Genomic DNA, 26,538 nt, shown 5'->3' with positions numbered 1-26,538 from the left:
TTTAGGCACTTGTGAAAAATGTTGCATATTGAGGATTTCTTAAAAAAAATAATGCAATAAATAGTTTTCATTGATCAATTAATGTCACACAAAATCCATTAAACATAAAAAAAAGCTAAATCAATATTTGGTTTGACCACCTTTGCATTCAAAATAGCACCAATTCACCTACGTACACCTGGACACAGTTTTTCTTGTTTTTTGGCAGATAGGATGTTCCAAGCTTCTTGGACAATATGCCACAGTTCTATCTATTTAGTCTCAATTACTTCTGTCTCTTCATGTAATCCCAGACTGACTCGATGTTCAGTGGTGGGCACTGTGGGGGCCATGCCATCTGTTACTGGGCTCCCGGTTCTTCTTTTTCATTCTAATCTATTTGCAAAAGGAATGTTTGTCTAAAAATTATATTTCCCATTGACACACCAAAACTGAAGATATAAATAACCATTTTAAGACAAATGTTTTTGTGAAACATATTATGTGCCTAAGACTTTTGCACAGTACTGTAGATGGTTTTCTAAGGAACTATAAGAAATAAACATTTCCAAGGTTCTCCTACTGTATATCAGGTATCAGGCTTAAAAAAACTTTTTGATTCTAATTTGAAACCTTTATTTTAAGAAAGCACTCTAATTCCACTTTAAATATGTATGTGCTTTATAATGATGCTGTAAACCAGAATGTGCATAGGAATGTTAGCATACCATGAGTGCTGGTACTCTGAGGCTGAGGGGTCTGGAAGCGACATTGTATGCATCCAGATACTACATTCCATACGATGATTTCCCCATCGTAGCTGCCAGTGGCCAGGAGATTTGGTGCACATTGAGCAATGCACAGGATATCTTCTTTGTGCCCATTCCTCTATGAAAGACGTGAGTCAACACATTACTTCAACGTGCCCCAGCATATTTATTTTTCAACAGCTAATAATGAAGAGGATACACACTACAGTGGCATAAAAAGTATGCGGACACTTTGGAATTAGCTGGTTTTCTGCATTAATTGCTCATAAAATGTGATCTCATCTTCATTAAAGTCACAAGTATAGACAAAGCACAATGTGCTTAAGCTAACAACACACAAACCTGGCATCCAATAAATTAAACTAGATTGGAGGTGTGGGTTAGAGCTATTTTAACTTATAAAAACCACTCAAATATTTTGAGTGTGCTATTCACAAGAAGCATCTGCTGACGTGGAACATGCCTTGCAAAAAAAGAGATTTTGTAAGACCTACAATCAAGAATTGTTGCTTTGCATAAAGCTGGAAAAGGTTACAAAGTTATATTGAAGAGCTTAGATATTCATCTGTCCACAGATAGACACATTTTCTATAAATGGAGATTATTTAGTACTGTGGCTACTCTCCCTAGAAGTGGCTTTCCAGCCAAGATGACTTAAAGGGCACACTGCAGAATGCTCAGTGAGGTAAAAAAGAACTCTAGAGTGACAGCTAATGACTTAAAGGAATCATTAAAAAAACATGAAAACATCATCCCAATGGTGAAGTACGTTGGAGGGGGCATCATGATTTGGGGCTGCTTCAGGGCCTGGACCATTTACCATCATCGATGGAAAAATGAATTCCCAAGTTTATCAAGCTATACTACAGGATAATGTCAGGGTTGCTTTACGCCATCTGAAGGTCAGTAGAAGTTGAGTGATGTAGCAGGACAATGACTCTAAACATTGAAGTAAATCCACTACAGAATGGCTTTTGGAGTAGCCCAGTCAGAGCCCAGACCTTAACCTGATAGAGATACTGAGGAATGACCTCAAGGGAGCTGTTTACAGTGTGTGTGTGTGTGTGTGTGTGTGTGTGTGCGTGTGCGTGTTTGTGTTCGGGGATGCCAACCACATCTTCCTGCCATGAAGGTTTTGGTCTCTGGTTGTACTGAGTCTCCTCTGGAGAGTCCTGTCAAAAACAACAAAAAGTATTTATACTAGGGCTGTCAATTGATTAACCTTTTTTAATCTAATTATTTACACGATGTGCTGATTAATTAATCAAATAAATCGCATATATCAATATTTATGAGAAAGGCCCCAAAATGAAAATAATTTTGCAAATATAATTATAAATATTGTATATAATACATATTATAATTCAGATAATTTTGGTTGCGATATAAGTACGGGTGAGAAACAGAACAATATTCAAGTCCTTTTTTAATATAAATTATAATAATTTATAGTAAAAAGGACTACATTTTGATCTTTTTCTCACCCACACCTATCATATCGCAAGATATGGATTTAACCACTGGAGTCATATGGATTACTTTTTTGCTGACGTTATATGCTTTTTGATCTTCAACATTTTGGCCACCATTCACTTACATTTAATGGTCCTACGGAGCTGAGATATTTTTCAAAAAATCTTTGTTTGTGTTTAGCAAAACATAGAAAGTCATACACATCTGGGATGGCATGAGTATGAGTAAATGATGAAATAATTTTCATTTTGGGTGAGATTTCCCTTTAAATGTACAGTGGTGGCCAAAATTATTGGCACCCTTGGTAAATATGAGCAAAGAAGGCTGTGAAAAAAAATCTGCATTGTTTATCCTTTTGATCTTTCATTCAAAAAATTCACAAAAATCTAACCTTTAATTGAAGTAAAACAATTGAAAGAGGGGAAATATCTCATTATTAAATATTTTTCTCCAAAACACATTGGCCACAATTATTGGCACCCCTAGAAATTCTAATAAGTCAAATATATCTGAAGTATATTCCCATTCATATTTTAAATTTTTTAGTGCACCTGGGTGACTAGGAACATGACATTTTTCAGCCATGACTTCCTGTTTCACAGGGGTATAAATATGAGGTAACACACAGGCCAAATTCCCTTAATCATCAGTCACAGTGTGTTAGACTAAAGAATATAGTTCTGATGTGCGGCAAAAGGTTGCTGAGCTTCACAAAATGGGAAGTGGCTATAAGAAAATAGCCAAAGCATTGAAAAGGCCCATTTCCACCATCAGGGCAATAATTAACAAGTTCCAATCAACTGGAGATCTTAAGAATCGGCCTGGAAAAGGACGTGTGTCTATATTGTCTCCATGCACAGTGAGGAGGATGGTTCAAGTGGCCAAAGAATCTCCAAGGGTCACAGCTGGAGAATTGGGTCTTGGGGTCAGAAAGTCTCAAATAAAATAAAAGACATCACCTACATCACCACAAGTTGTTTGGGAGGGTTTCAAGAAACAAAAGCCTCTGCTCTCATCCAACAACAAACTCAAGCATCTTCAGTTTGCCAGACACTACTGGAACTTCAAATGTGACTGGGTTCCATGGTCAGATGAAACAAAAAAAGAGCTTTTTGGCAGCAAACACCAGAGATGGGTTTGGCACACACAGAGATGAAGTACCCAATGCCCATGGTTAAATGTGGTGCTGGATCTATAATGTTATGGGGCTGTTTTTCTGCCAGAGGTCCTGGACATCTTGTTCGGATACATGGCATCACAGACTCTATCAAATACCAACATATAAAAAATCTAAACCTGGCTGCCTCTTCCAGCAGGACAATGATCCACAACAAACATCAAAATCAACACAAAAATTGTTCAATGACCACAAAATCAAGGTTCTGCCATGGCCATCCCAGTCCCCTGACCTGGAAAACCCATAGAAAATTTGTGGGGTGAACTGAAGAGGAGAGTCCACCAACATGGACCTCTGAATTTGAAGGATCTGTAGAGATTCTGCATGGAGGAATGGTCTCAGATCCTTTGCCAGGTGTTCTCCAACCTCATTAAGCATTACAAGAGAAGAATCACAGCTGTTATCTTGGCAAAGAGAGGTTGCAAAAAGTATTGAATAAAAGGGTGCCAATAATTATGGCCAATGCATTTTGGAGAGAATTATGTATTTAATAATGAGATATTTCCTCTGTTTTAATTGTTTTACTTCAATTAAAGGTTAGATGTTTGTGATTTTTTTGAATGAAAGATCAAAAGGATAAACAATGCAGATTTATTTCACAGCCTTCTTTGCTCATATTTACCAAGGGTGCCAATATTTTTGGCTACAACTGTAGTTTGAAGAATGCTTCTCGAGATCCCTGCATTCAGTTGTGCTCGGTCCAGCTGTCTTTGAGTGCAAAAGCACGTCTGTGGAAGGCCTGTTGCTCTCATTGATTTAATGAATGGGAAGTACAGTTTACTTTCAAACACTATTATACAGGGTCAAAAATTTACATTTACCACACCAATAAAAAAAAACAAAAAAGCAAAAAAACGTCAAGACTGATCGTGATTTCTGGAATCTGGAGTAACAATAACAAACTTGGCTTCCTATGGTAAATTTTTAAGGAAATCTAAATTTTTAGGAGACTTGCAAGCTTCTTTTATAAGAAGTCATTGAGCATTTTTTTTTAACATATCACTTGTATCTCTTTAATTTGATTCATTCAGTCAAGAGTTTTGACAGGGAGTTTTTTAAAAGTCTTAAATGTAACATTTTACAGAGTAGGATAGAGTGAAGATAGTGGGATCTGTACTATCTTTAAAGTCCCTCTCCAGTCACTGGTTTAACCCCTAAAAACAGATCTTTGTTAATCAAAATTACATATTTAAAAGTTTTTTTCCATGACAATAATCCCTTCATGCCTTAAAATGGCTTAGGTATAACTCTACACCATTGCCTCATTTAGTATGCATGGATCTATGAATATGCAAATTAGTCCCCACCTCCATCTCCACTGGGGAGCTCACTGTACCCCCAGGATAAACTGATGGAACCGTGTTGGGCTTCAATATAAGTTTAGTGGCAAAACCCATCTGTTTTTGAGTAAAATTTTCAAAACAGTTCTCTGGAAAATGACTTCTGCAAACCTGAGTTTTCTCTAGAAGTTTTGCTGGGACATTACGATTTTTCCAAATAAACTGCACCCATTTATCTCGGATTTTTGGATCCTTTGGTAATACATGAAGGCTCACAATTTGTCCTTTTGCAACTTTGCATCCGAAAACATAACATGTCTTGCAAAATACCGATACAGTTGTGCTCAAAAGTTTGCATACCCTTGGAGAATTGGTAATATATGTACCATTTTTAAAGAAAACATGAGTGAGCAGGCAAAACACATTACTTTTATTTCTTATGGGATTCATATTCAACTGAAGGATATAACAGAATGGCACAATCATAAAACAAAACATGGCAACAATAAAAAAAAAAATGAAATGACCCCTGTTCAAAAGTCTGCATACCCTTAGTTCTTAATAATGTGTATTGCCCCCTTTAGCATCAATGACAGCGTGCAGTCTTTTGTAATAGTTGTCTATGAGGCTCCAAATTCTTGCAGGTGGTATAGCTGCCCATTCGTCTTGGCAAAATGCCTCCAGGTCATGCAAAGTCTTTGGTCATCTTGCATGAACCACACGTTTGAGATCTCCCCAGAGTGGCTCGATGATATTAAGGTCAGGAGACTGTGATGGCCACTCCAGAACCTTCACCTTTTTCTACTGTAACCACTGGAGTGTCAACTTGGCCTTGTGCTTAGGGTCACTGTCGTGCTGGAAAGTCCAAGAGCGTCTCATGTGCAACTTTCGTACAGAAGAATGCAAATTGTCTGCCAGTATTTCCTGATAACATGCTGCATTCATCTTGCCATCAATTTTCACAAGATTCCCTATGCCTTTAGAGCTCACACACTCCCAAAACATCAGTGAGCCACCACCATGCTTCACAGTGGGGATGTTATTCTTTTCATTATAGGCCTTGTTGACCCCTCTCCAAACATAGCGCTTATGGTTGTGACCATAAAGCTCTATTTTGGTCTCGTCACTCCAAATTACAATGTGCCAGAAGCTGTGAGGCGTGTCAAGGTGTTGTCGGGCATATTGTAACTGGGCTTTTTTGTGTCATTGGCGCAGTAAAGGCTTCTTTCTGGAAACTCGACCATTCAGCTCATTTTTGTTCATTCAAGTATCGTCGTATTGTGCTCCTTGAAACAACCACACCATCTTTTCCCAGAGCAGCCTGTATTTCTCCTGAGGTTACCTGTGGGTTTTTCTTTGTATCCCAAACAATTCTTCTGGCAGTTGTGGCTGAAATCTTTCTTGGTCTACCTGACCTTGGCTTGGTATCAAAAGATCCCAGAATTTTCCACTTCTTAATAAGTGATTGAACAGTTCTGACTGGCATTTTCAAGGATTTGGATATCTTTTTATATCCTTTTCCATCTTTATAAAGTTCCATTACCTTGTTACGTAGGTCTTTTGACAGTTTTTTTCTGCTCCCCATGGCTCAGTATCTAGCTTGCTCAGTGCATCCAAGTGAGAGCTAACAAACTCATTGACTATTTATACACAGACACTAATTGCAATTTAAAAAGCCACAGGTGTGGGAAATTAACCTTTAATTGCCATTTAAACCTGTGTGTGTCACCTTGTGTGTCTGTAACAAGGCCAAATATTCAAGGGTATATAAACTTTTGATCAGGGCCATTTGGATGATTTCTGTTATCATTATGATTTAAAAAGGAGCCAAACAACTATGTGATAATTAATGGCTTCATATGATCACTATCCTTAAATAAAAGAGTTTTTTTTGCATGATTAGTCATATTTTCAAAATCAATGCCAAAATTTCACAATTTCTGCCAGCGTATGCAAACTTTTGAGCACAACTATACGTAGCTACACCTGGCTTCTCCTGATACTCCTTGCTTCGCCCTAGTGTATGCTATTGATATGGAAAGCCCGACCCCGCAAGTTGACGGGATTGGTTCCTCAGGTTTGTGATGTATGAAACCCTGGCTGTCTGAATCTGTGTTTTTGAGACTGTCTTTGGAACTGCAGTTCCAAGGCGAAAATGCTCAGCCATAGCATTGACTGCTGATTTCACTCATGGTATGTCTTCTAGTATATAAAAAACACCATATGTACATGTAAACAAGGTTAAAAACTTGATTTTCAGTGGAGGGGGTCTTTAATAATAAATGTTCCTCTACCACTGAAAGAATAAATAAATCAAGATAGACTGAACTCAACACAGAACTGCCAAGAGATGTATTCTCCAATGGTGTCATAATCATGCACTGAAAGCATCTTTTTCCATAAACCTCAGAATATCTTGTCTAAAGGGAACTAAAGCCCTTTTTTAACTTTTGGAATAATGGACTGTCACAAGGGATGAAGAATAAACCACATGCAAATACTTCAGCACTCAAGCACTATAGTGGAGGGAGGATCACAGAACTAAATGAAATATGGAAATGGACTGAACAACAATAAAAGTCGAGACTACCAGGGGGAGAAACAGGTCACAGCAGTCAACCATTTTATGAGAGCCATCTGGGAAATTATGTAGATATAAAATAAGGAAGCAGGTTCGTTCCCTTTTTCTCCTTTATACTCACCAAGTAAATGTCAATCCTGCGGCCCCAACCAACAGAAATCAAAAATCTGCCAAAATAAATAAAAAAGCGACTCAGCCAAAAATGAGAGGATAAATATCCTTGGAGATTATGCCACTCACAGTGAGCGGAGACTTACGCGTTCCTGTGAAGTGTAAGATAAGTGCAGTCACAAATCTCGGCACGTCTTCCGTCTGGGGAAAAACATAAACCAGCTCAGGGTTTCACAACAGCTTTAGAAGATGTGTGAGATAATATCTTTGAATCTGTCAAAATCAAAGCAAATACACATTAAGAACTTATAAAATACAATACACTGACCTCTACTTAGTATCTTCACGCATTGGCCATTGTTAAAGTTCCACATCTTAAGGCAGCCATCTCTTCCACCAGTCATAAGCCTGTCAAATATAAAAAAAGAATACAATAAAGCAAAAATAAAAACAAAAATAAAACAATTATTTTGCGATTTCACAACAACCTCCTTCCGGATGTGTCGAACGCCATGCAGGTAATAGCAGACTCTCCGTGAGCACATCCAAACTCAAACACTTGAGCTCCAGTGTCTATGTCCCAGACTTTTATAACCTGAATTCAAATAAATCCATATGTTAAAGCTCTTCTTTGGAGGGACTGTTCCTTTAATAAAGAACAGAGCTTCTTATGAGCTGAAATGTCAAGTTTAGGAGCTGGAATCCCATTTAAAATCTGATAAACCAAAAATTAAGAATCATTTAGGTGCAAGTTTATATCAAAGCTATAGTTTTCGATCTGTTCCTTATACAGTACATCTTATGGCTTTACGCATTCATGAGTACTTGGAAGAAGTTTATTCACAGTGGTTCGCACTCATGTGAGAACTTATGTTGTTTTTAGCACTAAACAACATAATTTCTTGAGTACTCGTGTTCTGGTACTATAAATATCCACTTTCATTTTGAAAGTTAAAGTGAAAGTGGAGATTTATAGTAAAAAATGACTTTAATATTGATCTGTTTCTCACCCACAGTTACCATATTGCTTTTGAAGATATGGATTTAATGACTGGAGTCTTATGAATTACTTTTATGCTGCTTTTATCTTCTTTTTTGACCTTCAGATTTCTGGACGCCATTTGCTGGACCAACAGAGTTAAGATATTTTTCTAAAAATCTTCATTTTTGTTTTGCATAAGAAAGAAAGTCATACACATCTGGGATGGCATAAGGGTGAGTGAAAGATTTGAGAATTTATTTTTGGGTGAACTATCCCTTTAAGCTTGAAAGTTAGGCCCACTGACATGCACAGAACAGGGGTGCCCTTTTGGTCAAGGGGAATTTTAAGCAGAGGTGCCTTTAAGAGCGCGCGCTACAGCACAATCCCCCACAGTATTCATTAAAACATCTCCTTTTGTGTTCTGCATAGTAAAGAAAGTCTGGAATGACATTAGGGGGTGTAAATTATCCTTTAAGGACACAGTGATGATAAAAGATCTCTGGCCAGTTTGTTGGTTGCCTGTACCTGGTTCACCTGGTGGATTTCAAAGACAGATAAGTACCAGTCCAGTATAAAAGATCAGGTATAAAATGGTCCACCAATGAGCATGAGGAACACTCATGCATTTATATCCTCAATGTGTTCCACGTTCTCTTTAATGCCACTCACCGAGCCCAGCGAGCAGCTCACCACCTGTCTAAACTCCACACTGTATCCGCAGCACAACACAGGCTCTTTATGGGACACAATATGATTGCCCTTAGGCTGTGTTCTAAAACAGAGGGAATACAGAGGAATTTCAATGAAAGAAAAAGACACAAAACTGATGACAACCAATACTAAATGGACATAAAAATTATTCTAAAATAAATTACAGATAACCTTCTTTTAATCAAGAAAAAACAATAGAGAAGACTTTGAGATATAAGAACTTTGAACAAAGAACACATACTTTGTCTGAAGGGATAGTAAGGCAAGGGAATCTGTGGCAATGTAGAGCCCCTTCACAGCAGAATAATAGAGGCATGCTGATAATTCTCCTTGGATTTGACTTGCTTTTGGATGGGCAGTAAACAGACAAGTCTGGTCCTGAATATGCCATATCTAGAAAAAATTTCAATATATAACAAAACATGCATTTTCATATTTATGTAGTACTGACCCATAACTCTGATCAATGGATAGGCAATGCAGTTAATTTAGCATTTCGTTTTACAAAATATGATGTGACCAGAATTTTTAAGATTGTCTTTTTCATAAGGAAAAATTTGATTTTTTTTAATTTAATAAATCAATATTTTAATTAATAAAAATACCTTTGTAAACAATGCATACATTTTGCATTACTTGCATAATTTTCACATCAGTGTTACTTTAAACAGTCATTTACAACAAATTACTAATTGCTCCTCTAAAATAATAATCAGATTACTGACTTTACTGATTACTTCATCAAAAAAGTAACTTTTAGGTAATAATGAATTAATTATTACTTTTAAGTTACTTTCTAAAACAATTCACAGAAAAGCTTTTTTTATTCTGCTTAAAAAATTCTAAATAATTTCAGTATTTCCTCATTATTTATTGACTGTCAGTTAGTGGGGCACACATCCTTCAACTGTCACAAAACCCAAACAGATGTACATATTAACGTAATTCATGTTTTAAATGTATTCAGCATATTTATATTATTTTAGGAATGTGTAAGCAAAGTAATTAAAGGGATATTTCACCCAAAAATTAAAATTCTCTCATCATTTACTCACCCTCATGCCATACCAGATGTGTATAACTTTCTTTCTTCTGCTGAACACAAACAAAGAATTTTAAAAGAATATCTCTGCTTTCAGGTCCATACAATGCAAGTGAATGGTGGACAGAACTTTGAAGGTCCAAAATGCATACAAAGGCAGCATAAAAGTAACCCATACGATATGATAGGTGTGGGTGAGAACAGTTCAATATTTAAGTCATTTATTTTACTATAAATTCTCCTCCCTGCCCAGTAGGTAGCGATATGCACGAAGAATACGAATCACCAAAAACAGAAGAAGAATATGAATGTCGGGATTGATCATAAAAAAAGGACTTAAATATTGATCTGTTTCTCACCCACACTTATCATATCACTTTTATAGATGTGGATTTATATAGACCTACAAACTTCTGGCCAAAATTCACTTGCATTGTATGGACCTACAGAGCTTAGATATTTTTCTAAAAATCTTTGTTTGTGTTCAGCAGAGGAAAGAAAGTCATACACATCTGGTATGGCATGAAAGTGAGTAAGAAATTTGAGAATTTTAAATTTTGGGTGAACTATTCCTTTAATGTCTGTAACTGAAACTTGGTAAATGTAATCTGATTATAAGAATTTTAAAATGTAATTGTCTACACTTTGTACAAAAAATTTATTAGATTACAGTAATTAATTACTTTGTAATTAGATTACACCTACAACTGTCAACACTGCCCTTAAATCCAAAAAAGCAGTAACTACGCCAACAATTTTTTAATTGTGCAGTCAAATGCGGATTATCAAATAGTGTCATTCTGTTTTCTCTGAATTTGAAAAAAATTGTGCACAGGGCAGATCATAGACGCGATTTAGGTCAAATTTATATTAATATTGACAAAATTAGTTATATTAGCTACATTAGTTAATTAGTCTAGTTTCAGTGATTTAGTTTTGCAGGGCAGGTCAGTAACATTAAATATTGATTGGTGTTGATCAGTGTCTGGATCTAGAGTGGTGAAATCTTCTTGTTTGGGTTAATTGCCTCACCTTAGCAGTGTTGTCGGTGGAGACTGAGAAAATGTGTCCATCTTCTGAGGCTATACAAAGGTAGGAAATAGAGGCATTGTGACCTTTCAAAATCCCTCTTGGCCACCTGTCATTTTCAGAGTGTAAAAAATTACTAGCCTGGCAAATTGTAATACTTCAGTACTGTATCACAAGCAGGGTTAGGAGGGTTACTTTTGAAATGTATTCCACTACAGATTACAGAATACATGCTGTAAAATGTAATTTGTAACGTATTTCATTAGATTACTCAAGGTCAGTAACATATTCTAAATACTTTGGATTACTTCTTCAGCACTGGTAGATTTTTTTCACTTGTTTTGACTATAAAAACTCTGCCAGTACAGTAAGACAAAATACACGTTAAAAATACATTCTCTGAAAAACCTAAATATCTTATGCAGTGTTGTTTCTAAAACAAGATAAATCAAACTGATCTTGTTTTAAGGATTTTTAGATATTTTTACAGGAAAACAATACAAAAATTATTATCAAAAATATGATTTTTGCCCTAATATCAAAGGTCTTACTTGAAAAAATGAAATTATGATCCAATGTGAATTTTCTTGATAAAAAAATATGATCGTGCCTGGTAACGTGCATGTAAAATGGCTAGAAATAGCATTTTAGCTTAGCGTAAAGCTGACAATTTACACAAGGTTTATTTCTGTTTCTTCTGCTCCAAACTTACTTCAAACTTACTTCTCTGTCTGCTCGTATGAATGTAACACTTCATAAGAAAGTGTTTCACCGCTGTTCAAATAAACTTTGGATCGCATCATTTATATGTATAAATGTTTTCCATCTGAAAGGACTAAATATTAAATGAAACAAATGACAATAAAATGCAAAGTAATCTCTTCAGTAATCAAAATACTTTTTGAATGTAATTGTATTCTAAATACCAATGATTTAAATTGTAACTGTAGTGGAATACAGTTACTTATATTTTGTATTTTAAATACGTAATCCCGTTACATGTATTTCATTACTCCCCAACCCTAATCACAAGGTTTCATCTGTGTGCATTTCATATTTGTTATGATTACCAACTGGTTTTGCTTCAGGGCCCAGATTTTATATGAAGTGGCAACCTAACACAGTACCAAAATTGTTAATCATCAACATTACATGAATTTCAGGCCCAACAATAAGCAAAATTATTAATATGGCATAAACTGAATAGGAATATTGATTATTTTGGTTTTTGTCTCTGGAATGTCTTATGGTTTCATGCTTTCCAAACAAAAAAAAATTGTAGTCGGCACCAACCATGTTTTTCTTGCATGGTTTTGGTGATGGGTTTCGAGGATCAGAGCATGTCACGCAACCTGTCCATCCTATGTATGCTTATATGGTTGTTGCATTTTATTGTTTGCATTCAGCATTGTTTTCCATGTTGTCTGCAAACCTACCAGAACAGACCCATTTTTGTGTCACAATCCATCAGTTGAGAACCACTGTCAAACATAGCAAAGTCTTTGTCTAGATTGTCCAGATTGTTTAGATAGAAACCAGTCGTCTAAGACAGAGGTTTTCAAAATATGATGATTGCCTTGTGAGGGACCCCCTTCCTAAAAAATAAAGGCAGCTAAATATTTTCATGAATAAAGACCAATTTATGTTGTGCGTTAAAATGAGTAAGCGTAATATTATAATGACAAAAATGTGGTAAAATTAATAGTCTTTATTTTGCCACAGTACTAAAGCAAAAAAAAAAAAACAAACAAAAAAAACATTGGGCTTGATTCGATAAGTCTAAGTGGTCGTAAAAATAAAAAAAGGGACACCTTTGGTATTTGCGGTCAAAACTGACCGACCGAAGTTGTGAGAGGATAACAAACTCACAATACCGAACACTCACAATGCAGATCACACACACACACACTTAAACCAGCCAGATGGGCTGGTTTGAGTATTTCTGTAACTACTGATCTCCTGGGATTTTCACACAAAACAGTCTCTAGAATTTACTCAGAATGGTGCCAAAAACAAATAAAAAAAACATCCAGTGAGCAGCAGTTCTGTGGACGGAAATGCCTTGTTGATGAGAGAGGTCAACGGAGAATGGCCAGACTGGTTTGAACTGACAAAGTCTACAGTAACTCGGATAACCGCTCTGTACAATTGTTGTGAGAAGAATATAATCTCAGAATGCTATTTTGAGATGTGGGTTGGCGCTGTTTTGGCAGCACGAGGGGGACCTACACAATATTAGGCAGGTGGTTTTAATGTTGTGGCTGATCGGTGTATATATCCAAATGCATATTTTGTGATAAAATATAAAATTAGGATACAATAAGCCATCAGACTACACAGTAGGTGGCTACAGCAATCTACTGGCTGTTACTGGCATGACATGTTTTTCAAGTCAAGTTATTTATATTTTGTTCACCAAATGGCAGCAATCTGCCTCCAATTCACACATTCTCATATTTTCTTAATGTTTCAACTTATAGAAGTATACGTTCTGAATTTTTTTTTTTTTTTTTTCAAATATGTGCTTATTTGTATTTGCAAATGAATGGTAAAAGTTTGAAATGTACATGTAAATAAGATCAAAATAGCATAAAATCCCAAAAGAAATCCATAATGTTATTGTTCTTACTTCAGGGAAGAAGAAATGTTGTCATTATCATCATCATCATCATCATCATCATCATCAAAAAAAAAAAAAAAAAAAGGGTTACTCATCTGACCCTTCCGGTCAAAAATTACTGCAAATACCAAAGGGAGGTGCCATTTTTTAATACCATAGGAGGGTTAAGACATTTTTTATTTTAATTTTCAATTTGATCGACCATTATTTGTATTTTGCAGCATAATGTTGAATTTTGGTAAACTTTTTAAGTTTTTAAAATAATTGTTTGAAAACCCCTGGTCTAAGTATCTTAAAAATAATAGGAATCAAAAGATCCCACTTTATAAAGAATGTATCATCCAGATGTAAGCCATACCCAGGTACGTGAGGATTCCACATGCGCAACAGCCTGTCCATCCCCCCGGTGACCAAAATGTTATGACTCTTGCAGAAATCAAAGGTCATTACTCCTTTACAAACGGTGAAGACTGTTTGGTCACCGGCTGCCCTCTGCAGAGGAGTGCTTGTGTTGGGTACAACTTGCTTAGACTTTCCCTCTCCACTCAACACTGACAACCTTCTCATTTGCGCTTCGATGTTGGTTGATGGAAGAATGCACCCTAATTATAAACACATTTTCAAACTTTCATACACAAGCACAATCACATACACACTCAAAGAGATCACAGTAGACAGATGGCTCAAAGCCCTTTTCCCCTTTTTTCCTGAGTCACAGCATGTTATTCAAATGAGTTTAACTGGAGTTCACTTCATTGAGAGTTTTGACAGATTTCTCCTCGGGCATTAAACATGCAAGATGCTATTTTTTTTTCTGTCATGATAAACAGGCCTCGCTCAGAATACAGAACACACTTTTTTCACACTGTTGAATGAATCTCACAAAGAACATTTAAAGGTCATTTATAATCCCCAAAATCAAAAGAAAAAAAAGCCTTCTAAAAATCAAAAGGATCATTAAGATTTTACGCATGGCTGCCATTATTTTACATTATTTGTGACATTATTTTCATGATGATTAATGTTATGAAAATAAGGCTTTATGCGAAAATATAATTTCCTGTTTTTTCTTTTGACTTTGAGGTGAATTTTGACCCAGACATGTTCTCGACAGGCTCTGTGAGATTCACCCTATTAAATAACAACAACAGAAAATGAAGATAATGATCACATCAACTCACATTTTGTATAAAGGGAAAAAAGTAATTTTTCATTGTTACCGATTACAAGGGCGGAGTCTTCATGGTTTGATGTGGATACAATGGCACGTATGCTTTGAAAATATTTCACCTGAAATGATAATAAAATATTGTTACAGTTTAGACCCTTGTTATTTTCTCTTGCTCAAAACCAACTAGAATTACAAAAGATATAACCCTAACCTAACAATTTATATATATATATGTGCATAAACTTAACCTTTGACACCCAGTCTTGGTGGACTTTCCATCTGATATATGTTATTTTTGGAACTGCATGGTCAATGCTGATGTTTGGCACATTCTCAACCTTCGGCAAGTTTTCCCACAATCTATGGCATAAATGCAAGAATTTAGAAACCATGAATAAATAATCCCAGGCAATCCACAGGCTCATATCCAAAATATATTTAGGTCTATGTGGTTTTGCTTACATTGTAATTAAAATGAAATATATAAAGGCTTGCACTGATAAATAAGACCACAAAGTAAAAATGATTAAATGTCTCATTGTTCTGCAAAAGAAAAACTTTAAGCTATAAATATTACACTTGCAGCCAAAAGTTTGGTATAATGAACAGATTTAGCTGTTTCAGAAGAAAATTGGTACTTTTATTCACTAAAGTGGCATTCAGCTAATCACAATGTATAGTCAGGACACAATTTGAAAAAAAATTTCAGAACTTCTTAAACTACTTCAAAGAGTTCTCATCAAAAAATCCTCCACGTGCAACAATGACAGCTTTGCAGATTCTTGGCATTCTAGCTGTCAGTTTGTCCAGATTCTCAGGTGACATTTCACCCCACGCTTCCTGTAGCACTTGCCATAGATGTGGCTGTCTTGTCAGGCACTTCTCACACACCTTACAGTCTAGCTGATCCCACAAAAGCTCAATGGGGTTAAGATCCATAACAGTCTTTTCCAATTAACTGTTGTCCAATGTCTTTGTTTCTTTGCCCACTCTAACCTTTTCTTTTTGTTTTTCTGTTTCAAAAGTGGCTTTTTCTTTGCAATTCTTCCCATAAGGCCTGCACCCCTGAGTCTTCTCTTTACTGTTGTACATGAAACTGGTGTTGAGCGGGTAGAATTCAATGAAGCTGTCAGCTGAGGACATGTGAGGCATCTATTTCTCAAACTAGAGACTCTGATGTACTTATCCTCTTGTTTAATTGTATCTGGATATTCTACATCTCTTTCTGTCCTTGTTAGAGCCAGTTGTCCTTTGTCTTTGAAGACTTTAGTGTTCACCTTTGTATGAAATATTCAGTTTTTTGGCAATTTAAAGCATTGTATAGCCTTCATTCCTCAAAACAATTATTGACTGATGGGTTTCTTTCTTTTTGCATTTTTTACCTAATATTGACATTAAGACATGCAAGTCTATTGCATACTGTGGCAACTCACAAACAAACACAAAGACAATGTTAAGCTTCATTTAACGAACCAAATAGATTTAAACTGTGTTTGATATAATAGCAAGTGATTTTCTAGTACCAAATTATGAATTTAGCATGATTACTCAAGGATAAGGTGTTGGAGTGATGGCTGCTGGAAATGGGGCCTGTCTAGATTTGATCAAAAATGACTTTTTTCAAATAGTGATGGTGCTGTAGTTTTTACATCAGTAATGTCCTGACTATACTTTGTGATCAGCTGAATGCTACTTTGGTGAATTAAAGTACCAATTTCCTTCTGAAACAGCAAAATCTGTACATTATTCCAAACTTTTGGCCGCCAGTGTATATATAAGCATATTATTATAACATGCTTATTATGACAGATCAGTTGTCTTTCAGCAAATCTCTCCAGTGACCTGTGTCAAGGTTTACTTATTCATTTATTCATTAATTTATGAAAATGAAGAGCCTGCATTCATGACTTGCATGTTTTTACAAAAATCTGCACATGAAAAATGAGGATTATAAAAAAAACTGTTTACCTCAGTGTGTCCCAGACCGATTTCATTAATATGATATTCACACAGCCCTAGAATGCCAAAAGCTTTGTGATTAATATAAAAATTATAATGATGTGAAATTCATACATTCTGAACTGAATCTGTTTCGCATTGTGAATACACATACCTGAGTATCCCCATATAAAATGATACATTCATGTGTGCCAGTAGAACTGTCAAGGCAATATTTTATTTTTAATTAAAAGAAAAGCAAACATTGAAATATGATCAAATTGTTCTGATTGTAAATATTGAAGTACTAAAATAAAAAATGCACGATGCAACATAAGTCTCTGTTGTTTCAAATTGTCACTGTTTCTTTAAATGTTGGATCAGCTATGGGTCTGGATTATGCTTACCAGCAATCCAGGTTTAAAGGCACAGTTTCAAGTGAACTCAGTTGACAGCAAGGTGCCAAAGAGGGAAGCTCGTAAAACTGGATCTCTCTGGCTCTGTAAAGTGTGGGAAGAGATGCTGTTAGGACTAATTGAGGTAAAGGCTGAGATCAGATGTAGCTGATGTGTTAAAAAGTTTTCTCTCAGAACAAAATTACAAGCTGTAGGTTAAAGGAATAGTTCACCCAAAAATGAAAAGTCTCTCATGATTTATTCACTCTCATGCCATCCCAGATGTCTATGACTTCTTCTGCAGAACACAAATGAAGATTTTTTAGAAGAATATCTCAGCTCTGTAGGTCCTTTCAATGCAAGTCAGAAATCTGAAGGTCCAAAAAGCAGATAATAGCAGCATAAAAGTAATCCATAAGACTCCAGTGGTTAAATCCATATCTTCAGAAGCGATATGATAAGTGTGAGTAAGAAACAGATCAATATTTAAATCCTTTTTTACTATAAATCTCCACTTTCACATCAGATATGAAAGTGAATGTGGAGATTTACAGAAAAAAGGACTTAAATATTGATCTGTTTCTTACCTACACTTATCATATCGATTTTGAAGGTATGGATTTAACAACTGGATTCATATGGATTACTTTTCTGCTGCTTTAATCTGCTATTTGGAACTTCAGATTTCTAGTCATCATTCACTTGCACTGAAAGGAGCTACAGAGCTGAGATATTCTTCTAAAAATCTTAATTTGTGTTCAGCAGAAGAAAGTCATACACATCTGAGATAGTATGAGAGTGAATAAATCATGAGAGACTTTTCATTTTTGGGTGAACAATCCCTTTAAAGTTGCAAGGCACTTAAAGGAACAGTTCACCCAAAAATGAAAATCCTGTCATCCTTTAAAATTACTTTTTCTGCTTAAAGGAGAAAATGTATTTGCATGTAAAATTTGTTTTACATGCAATTACAATAACTGAGGACTGAAAAAAGGACACAGCACCATAAAGGTTGTCCATTAGAATCGTGTGCAATAGTCCAAGTCTTTTCGAGCGACATGATAGCTTTGTGTGAAAAACAGACCCTAATTTATTAATAACTTAATTTATGTACTTTTTGAAGCTTAAAAGCTTCAGGTCCCCATTCGTTGTAGTCACATGAAAAACAACAACTAGCACAGTCTTCAGAATTTCTTCACATTGTCATGGAAAGTAGCATGCCATGGGCAAAAATCTTGCTGAGAAGATTAAGTATACTAGAGATTAAAGACAAAAACAACAAAAAACATTGTGTCATAAAAGCTGTTTACCCGGTTCCAATAATCAGTATATTATACTCTGGCATTAGCACAGAATCAGTTGCCCGTTTTGATTTTCGACCAACTGGTCTCTCTGCCTGGATATAGAACAAGAGACATTATGAAAATCTTATATGGGATGCATATAGAGTGGCCCCCAAAAGTATCTGAACACTTTTTGGACACTTATGTCACACTTAAAATATCATACAAAGTAGATGAAATGCAAACAAATAATGCACATTTTTCCTCAGAAATAGCCATTTTTGGTATTACTTTTAACCAACTGTTCCCAAAGTAAGTTTCAGTGGAATTATAACATTTGTTCCCCTAAAGTTTACAGGTGTCCTAGCAAAAACAGGTAGTTCACCACATTACGGTCATGTTCAACAAAGTTTAACAACTAGAAATGTCCAAATACTTGTTGTTTTAAAATGTTTTAATACGTGAAACCTAAGAAACAAAAAAATGCAGGATCTAATTTCATGAGATGTAATCAATGAAAATTAATCCAGCTAGAATATCTAAAAACACCAGGTAACCCACAAACACATTCTTGGTCTTCTTCAGTTGAAGCTTGGTGGTCCAGAAGCTGACGACCCCATCTTCTCTGAGAGTGACAATGGTGCCATCGGGAATGAGATGGATTTTCAGGATGGGCTCACCACGGGTAAGAGCCTTAATGTTAGCAGGCAATGCGAAGGCCGCCATCTTACTGCGACGCACAGTTTCTTCCTTCTTCTTGTCCTCCAGATGCATATATGTGCAGAACTCATGCTAAAAGACAGGAAAAAACACTTAAACAGAGTTTAACAGAATTTGCAGTCTATTGAAAATGATGGAATAATTAAAAAATCCAGATCTGCTTTATTGTAAAAAGCATTTCATATTCCAACAGTTCAAAATAATATTGTAGAAGGCATTTACTCCATTGCACTAATAGCTCTATGGCACTGTTTTTAGTATTTCATTGGAAATGTTACTGAGAGCATCTGCTTAAAAAAAAAAATTATGAATTAAATAAAAAACTTAGTTGTAAATGTACTTAATTGTATGTTTGTATATAATTGTATGTTTATCTATTAAAAGAGGAGAGGGGTTTGAGATTTAAAGGGGAATCTTTGAATTATTCATACCCACTCAATCTTGCCATCGTCAGTGTAATCAATCTTCATGAATAGTTGCTGAATTTGAACATCTTTCTGTGGCATTTCAAGAAGTGTTAGGCCAAGATAATGGGTGGAAGACAGTGAGACAGAAAACAGTGTTCAGTCATATTAGGCATCTATTAATAAATCCATTTACACAATTGTCAGACTATAACTGAGGCTGCATCCAAAAGCTAAGGCAGCTGACTTGCTGCCTATTCAGTTTATGCCTTAAAGGGATAGTTCACCCGAAAATGTAATTCTCTCATCATTTACTCACTTCCATGCCATCCTAGATGTGTATGACTTTCTTTGTTCTGCTGAACAAAAACAATAATTTTTAGAAGAATATCTGAACTCTGTAGGTCAATTCAAAGCAAGTGAATGGTGGGCAAAACTTTGAAGCTCTAAAAATCCCTAAAATTGTTATTCATGTTGGCACTAACGATGTCCAGCTTCACCAGTCGGAGATTACTAAAGATAATGTTAAAGAGGTGTGTGAACCTGCAAAAACGATGTCAGACACTGTAATATGCTCTGGCCCCCTCCCTGCTCGTCATGGTGACTAGGTTTATAGTAGGTTAGTGTACTGAACAGCTGGATGTCTGTGTGGTGTCCGGAGAACAGCATAGGATTTATAGACAATTGGATGTTTTTGGGGTAGACCTGACCTGCTAAAGAGAGACGGACTTTATCCCTCCAAGGAAGATGCCGCTCTCCTCTCTAGTAATTTGGCTCATAGTATTAATAGCGATAGTATTTGACTAACTGGGGCCCAGGTCAGGAAGCAGACAAACTGGTTAATCCGAACATCTGCTAGCTGTCTTGAGATGTCACACAGGTCACATAAACAACAACACATAGAGACTGTATCACCTAGATATCATATAGAGACTGTGTCTGTTCCCCAAACTACCAAACACAAACCCCTCACTAAATCATTTAGAAAAAAATTGATTAATGTCAAACCAGCAAGGTTGTACTTTTTTCAAAAAAAAAAAAAAAAAAAAAACATTTTAAGATAAACATCATATAAAGGTAGGGCTACTAAACATTAGATCTCTTTCTATCAAAGCACTAATTGTAAATTAAATTATTAAAGATCATAGTTTGGATGCGCTCTGCTTGACTGAAACCTGGCTTGAACCGGACGAATATATTAATTTAAATGAATCTACTCCCTCAGGTTATTGTTATAAACATGGGCCTCATCTGAAGGGTCAAGTAGGAGGTGTTGCTACAATTTACAGTGAAGTTTTTGGTGTTACTCAGAGGACAGGATATAAGTTTAAGTCTTTTGAACTAATTATGCTTAATGTGACACCGTCAGATATAAATAAAAAATCTCTGTTGTCTTTTGCCCTTGCTACAGTATATAGATCACTTAAGCCATACTCAGATTTCCTTGGTGAATTTGCAAATCAAATCTTGTAGTTACTGTAGATAGAGTTTTAATTGTTGGTGACTTCAATATTCACATAGATAATGAAAATGACACATTGGGATTAGCATTTATTGATATTCTCAACTCTCTTGGAGTCAGACAAAATGTGACAGGACCAACTCATTGCCATAATCATATGCTAGATTTAATTCTGTCATATGGAGTTGATGTTGATACTATAGAAATTCTACTGCAGAGCAATGACATCTCAGATTATAACCTCATCTCTTGATTGCTTCGATCAGCTAATGTCACTCAATCTACACCATGCTATCGTTCAGGTAGAACTATTCTTTAAACCACTAAAGATAGCTTCACTAATAATCTTCCAGAATTGTATCACATACTCAGTAAGCCAAAAAGTCTAGGAGAACTTGATGTAATAACAGAAAATATAAATACAGCCTTCTCTAGCACTCTTGATAGTGTTGCCCCCCTTCGATTAAAGAAAATTAAAGAAAAAAGCCCCGTACCATGGTACAATGATCACACTCATGTTCTCAAGAGAGCAGCTCGGAAAATGGAGTGCAAGTGGAAGAATACAAAATTAGAGGTATTTCATGGTGCATGGAAGGATACTGTCTGTAGCTACAGACAGGCACTAAAAGCTGCCAGGCCAGCATATAATAGCAAATTATAGAAAATAACCACAACTATCCTAGGTGTTTATTCAGTACTGTGGCTAAATTGGATAGGAATAAAGCATCGACTGAACCAGATATTCCGTCGCAGCACAATAGTAATGACTTCATGAATTTCTTTACTGATAAATAAGAAATCAGCAGAAATAAAATTGGAATTGTGTAATCAAATGTCACTGCACCTCAGAAAAGAGTGTCTCATAATTTTCCTCACAAGCAACTTCAATCCTACACTGTCATAGGTCATGAAGAGCTACTGTAACAAAACTTATAAAAAAATCAAAAGCCACAACATGTATGTTAGATCCAATACCAACTAAGCTCTTAAAAGAGGCATTCCCTGTAATCTCAGAACCTCTTCTTAATATTATTAACTCCTCGATATCCTTAGGACACGTCCCAAGAAACTTTAAAATGACAGTTATCAAACCGCTTATTAAGAAGCCACAACATGATTCTGGAGAATGGGCTAATTACAGACCGATTTCAAATCTCCCATTTTTGTTGAAAATACTAGAAAAGGTATTGTCCTCCCAACTATGCTCATTTCTACAGAGAAATGGAATATATGAACAATTTCAGTCAGGATTTAGGCCCCATCACAGTACAGAGACTGCACTTATCAGAGTTACAAATGACTTGCTCTTTTCATCTGATCGCGGCTGCATTTCTCTTCTAGTGCTTTTAGATCTTAGTGCTGCCTTTGACACGATAGATCATGATATTCTCTTGAATAGGCTGGAGAATTATTGGCATCAGTAGACTTGAATTAGCATGATTTAGGTCCAATTTATCAGACCACTACCACTTTGTATGTGTAAACAAGGAATTGTCAAATCAAACAAAAGTATGGAGTGCCACAGTGATCAATTTTAGGGCCTCTGCTTTTCTCCTTATATGCTTCCTTTGGGAGATATTATCAGGAATCGTGGAATAAGTTTCCACTGTTATGCCGACAATACCCAACTTTATATTTCTTCTAAACCTGATGAAATTTCAAAATTCTCAAATTAGCAGAGTGTATCAATGAAATCAAAGATTGGATGGCCATAAATTTCTTTCAACTCAATTCAGACAAAACAGAGGTACTAATTATTGGACCAAAAACCTCAAAAAATAAGCCGCTAAAATATAATATGGCTCTTGATGGATGTACTGTTTCTTCGTCTTCTACAGCGAAGAACTTAGGTGTTATATTTGATACCAGTCTGTCCTTTGAAAATCACATTTCCAATGTTTGTAGAACAGCATTCTTCCACTTCAGAAATATTGCTAAGTTACGACACGTGCTCTCTGTTGCTGGTGCCGAAAAACGTATTCATGAGTTCATGACCTCAAGACTAGATTATTGTAATGCATTACTTGGAGGATGTCCAGCAAGTTCAATAAATAAACTCCAATTGGTTCAAAATGCAGCTGCCAGAGTGCTGACTAGAACCAAGAAATATGATCATGTTAGCCCCATTTTATCGTTGTTACATTGGCTAGCTGTTAAATTTCGTATTAATTTTAAATTCTGTTAACTACATACAAAGCTTTGAATAGTCTAGCTCCACAGTACTTAAGTGACCTTCTGCCGCGATATATTCCTTCACGTTCATTATGATCACAAAATTCTGGCCTGTTAATAGTTCCTAGAATATCAAAATCCACAAAAGGAGGTAGATCCTTTTCCTATTTGGTTCCTAAACTATGGAATAAACTCCCTAACACTGTTCAGGGACACAGACACACTCACTCAGTTTAAGTCTAGACTAAAAACTCATCTATTTAGCCAGGCATACACCTAATTTATCCATCAACCCACAATTAGGCTGCTTTAGTTAGGTCTGCCGGAACCAGAAACATTTCTCATAATCTATAACTCTGCAATAAATTGAATGGCATGTATGCTAATATTATTCTATTTGTTTCCCTGTCTCAATCCTGGGATTCATATCCCGATGTTACCAGAGCCAGCCAGATCCAGCTCCGTTCCTACTTGGTGTCAGACTCCACTGCTACGTGTCGCTTAGTGATGACAACAAACTACAGCCGGTGCTAGCCAGACATCCCTTCAGTCTTTCACGATGGACTTCAAAGGATGAACTGATGCCAACTCCAACTGTAAGACATCGGATACTTCATATGCCACTGCCTGAACCTTGGACTTAGGATGGACCCCACCGAACCTCACCGAAATTACCTGCCAGCTGTACTGCGATGCACCTCGTTGATCTCTGCCTGCACCACCTTTGTCTATTGATGGACTACACTCTTGAAATGGAATACATAGACTATCAATTAATTGCCAACAAAAGCCTTCATCAGCCAACTAACAAAGGACAATGCATCTATGTGAACTTCTGCAGATAATCCAGGATGGATTTAAAAGACATTAGTCATTCATTATAGTTCATACAAAATTTTTGTTTAAACACTGGACCTTAACACTTAATTAGTTTACCAATTTTAAACCATGACTTGCACTGCACACAAATAACTAATATTGGCATTATATTCAAGCTGTTTAGCCAGAGGGGAACTGGCCCCCACAGTGAGCCTGGTTTCTCCCAAGGTTATTTTTCTCCATTAACCAACATCTTTGGCTTGCTCATTGGGGTTCTAAATACAATTATTATTTACTTATTTAATGATTTATTCTTATACATAATTTACACTCATATTTAATCAAACTACACAATAATGATTCTAAGACTTTTTAGATATTACAGTTTCATTGTCTGTTAAAGAATGATTATCTGTAAAGCTGCTTTGAAACGATGTGTGTTGTGAAAAGCGCTATACAAATAAAAATGACTTGACTTAACTTATTTTCATCCTACCTCTGTAAACAGCCTCCAAAAGCAGTATTTTCCAGCTTTCGGATGCAGCCGAAATCTACTGTAAATGTACGATATACCTCTAAGGATATTTACAGTATAAAGTTATAAAGAGAGATTAAGTAAACATATCTTAACTGTTTTCATCCTGAAAAGGCTTTAAGAAAGACAAGGGTTTGAAAAATACTCACAACTTCTTGTAAACCCAGACATTTTTTCACAACAGATCGAAATTGTGGGTAATCAAGTTTATCAATGCCATTCTTTGCAAATTCCTGCACAAGAGAATTATTAACAAATAATTATCTGAAATATCTGTCAGTCGTATTCACATAATAAAATGATTTCCTTGTGATATAAGTACTTCAACTTACTTACATCAAAGGCCAGTTTAAGTTGTTTTATATTTTCACAGGACAACATCTGCTCAATCTGTTTTGGATATAAAAGGTATATTAAAAAAAATTAAATCAGGCATACATTTCAAAACTAATATACATTTCAAAAAGCGTGTATATAAGGCAAAGAAAACACACTTTACATTAGCACAATAAATGCAGGTCTCAACTTGAGTACTACAGAGAAAGGTATAAAGAGGATTGTATGGAAGTAAATTCATGACTTATGTCTCTGAAACATAAAAGCATGTTGAATTGCTCAAATCGGAAAAATAAATGCACTGTATTATCAGTGCTTGCATTTAAATGCGTTGGATTTACTGTGCTTGCATTTTGGGAGGCTAAAATTTAACATTGTTGTATTTTTATGCATTGAATATTTCATTTGGAAACATTTCACAATTAATTTAATTGTTAAAATTTCAACAATAAATATTCACCTTCCAAAGTTCATTTCCAAAATATTCAGTTAATTTCAAAATACAATCTAGATTTTTTCGACAGGTAATATTCAGCCCATTCTATTTTGCTTAACAAAATTCGCTTCCTCAAATTCAGTGGTTCAAATTCAGTTGGAAATTCAAACTTCCACATCCGGTAACTGCAGGAAAAGCAGCAGAGTACTGATGCACAATCTCCAACTGGTGCTTTACGTTCTCACCAGTAGGTGGTGGAATGCAATCGGCTGTTGACTGCTGAATACCAAAGCTACAGGTAGAGAGAACAGCAATGAACGTTTTGATAGTCTGTTTTTCAAAATTGTTCTTGGGTAGAAAATAGATAAATATTTGATTTGCACACGTGGGTGGGCACAAAACACACCTTTCCACTGATTGGTCATCCCACGTCATCATCAGTTCCTCAAAAGAATAATTATCCACTGCTGCTCAACTTTTATTGCAACTACATATTATCTCTCTCTCATTAAACAATCGGACTAAGGAATGCCTGTGACACAAACCGTACTAGTCAGGGAAGGGTATAGACAGGGCTTCGTGTCAACTTTCTTCTGTGTGGGCATGGGTTCTGCAACCTGCATGTGCCATAGAAATATTAGTTGTCTGTTTTAGAAAAAGCCCATTGATGTCCCTCGCATCTGCACGCAAACTTACTTCTTAGACACACAGCCTGTTTTATTTAGCTGTCAGCTATCAAAATCTCTATCAAAAGGTGTGGTGAAGCTGCGCACCCAGCGAGACCCACTGGACCATTGTAGTGAAGTGCAGACCATTATGTGCAATGCACTGGCTTTTAAAAATTTTTATAAAATGATTGCCGATACATTATCCAGGTTATTACACAGCTCAAATGTTTGAAGAGCTGATTGCTGTGTAGGTAGGTATTACGTATAATGTAGTTGGGTGACCAGTCCTGAATTGGAAAATTTTGTCTCATTTCACTTATTTGTCCATGGCTGGGTTTCCCAAGGCACTAAGTAGAACGTTAGCATCACTAAAGAAATTCTTAATCTCTACGGCACGTTTACCAAAAAGCATCGCTATCAAAGTAGTAACGTAAAAACGTAACG

The 26,538-nt window shown here is 35.9% G+C and overlaps 1 protein-coding gene across 1 annotated transcript in view; it reads right to left on the bottom strand.

Annotated features, from left to right (window-relative positions):
• Positions 1-26,538, bottom strand: part of wdr95 (WD40 repeat domain 95) — a 44,207-nt gene that overhangs the window by 3,646 nt on the left and 14,023 nt on the right. The window contains exons 3-22 of the mRNA XM_051665498.1: positions 24,991-25,044; positions 24,804-24,887; positions 19,694-19,759; positions 19,104-19,334; positions 18,570-18,655; positions 17,272-17,364; positions 17,040-17,085; positions 16,895-16,941; positions 15,175-15,286; positions 14,976-15,045; positions 14,114-14,357; positions 11,139-11,244; positions 9,306-9,457; positions 9,023-9,125; positions 7,860-7,966; positions 7,700-7,779; positions 7,518-7,572; positions 7,382-7,427; positions 1,862-1,921; positions 708-867 (exon numbers count right to left, since the gene is read on the bottom strand). Coding sequence (XP_051521458.1) covers positions 708-867; positions 1,862-1,921; positions 7,382-7,427; positions 7,518-7,572; positions 7,700-7,779; positions 7,860-7,966; positions 9,023-9,125; positions 9,306-9,457; positions 11,139-11,244; positions 14,114-14,357; positions 14,976-15,045; positions 15,175-15,286; positions 16,895-16,941; positions 17,040-17,085; positions 17,272-17,364; positions 18,570-18,655; positions 19,104-19,334; positions 19,694-19,759; positions 24,804-24,887; positions 24,991-25,044 — 2,002 coding nt within the window. The remainder of the gene's footprint in view (positions 1-707; positions 868-1,861; positions 1,922-7,381; positions 7,428-7,517; positions 7,573-7,699; positions 7,780-7,859; positions 7,967-9,022; positions 9,126-9,305; positions 9,458-11,138; positions 11,245-14,113; positions 14,358-14,975; positions 15,046-15,174; positions 15,287-16,894; positions 16,942-17,039; positions 17,086-17,271; positions 17,365-18,569; positions 18,656-19,103; positions 19,335-19,693; positions 19,760-24,803; positions 24,888-24,990; positions 25,045-26,538) is intronic.

The sequence above is a fragment of the Myxocyprinus asiaticus genome, chromosome 31, assembly GCF_019703515.2.
Source record: "Myxocyprinus asiaticus isolate MX2 ecotype Aquarium Trade chromosome 31, UBuf_Myxa_2, whole genome shotgun sequence".
Taxonomy (NCBI): domain Eukaryota; kingdom Metazoa; phylum Chordata; class Actinopteri; order Cypriniformes; family Catostomidae; genus Myxocyprinus; species Myxocyprinus asiaticus.
Note: the sequence above shows the minus strand (reverse complement) of the source record. Positions and strands in the feature narration are given on the sequence as shown.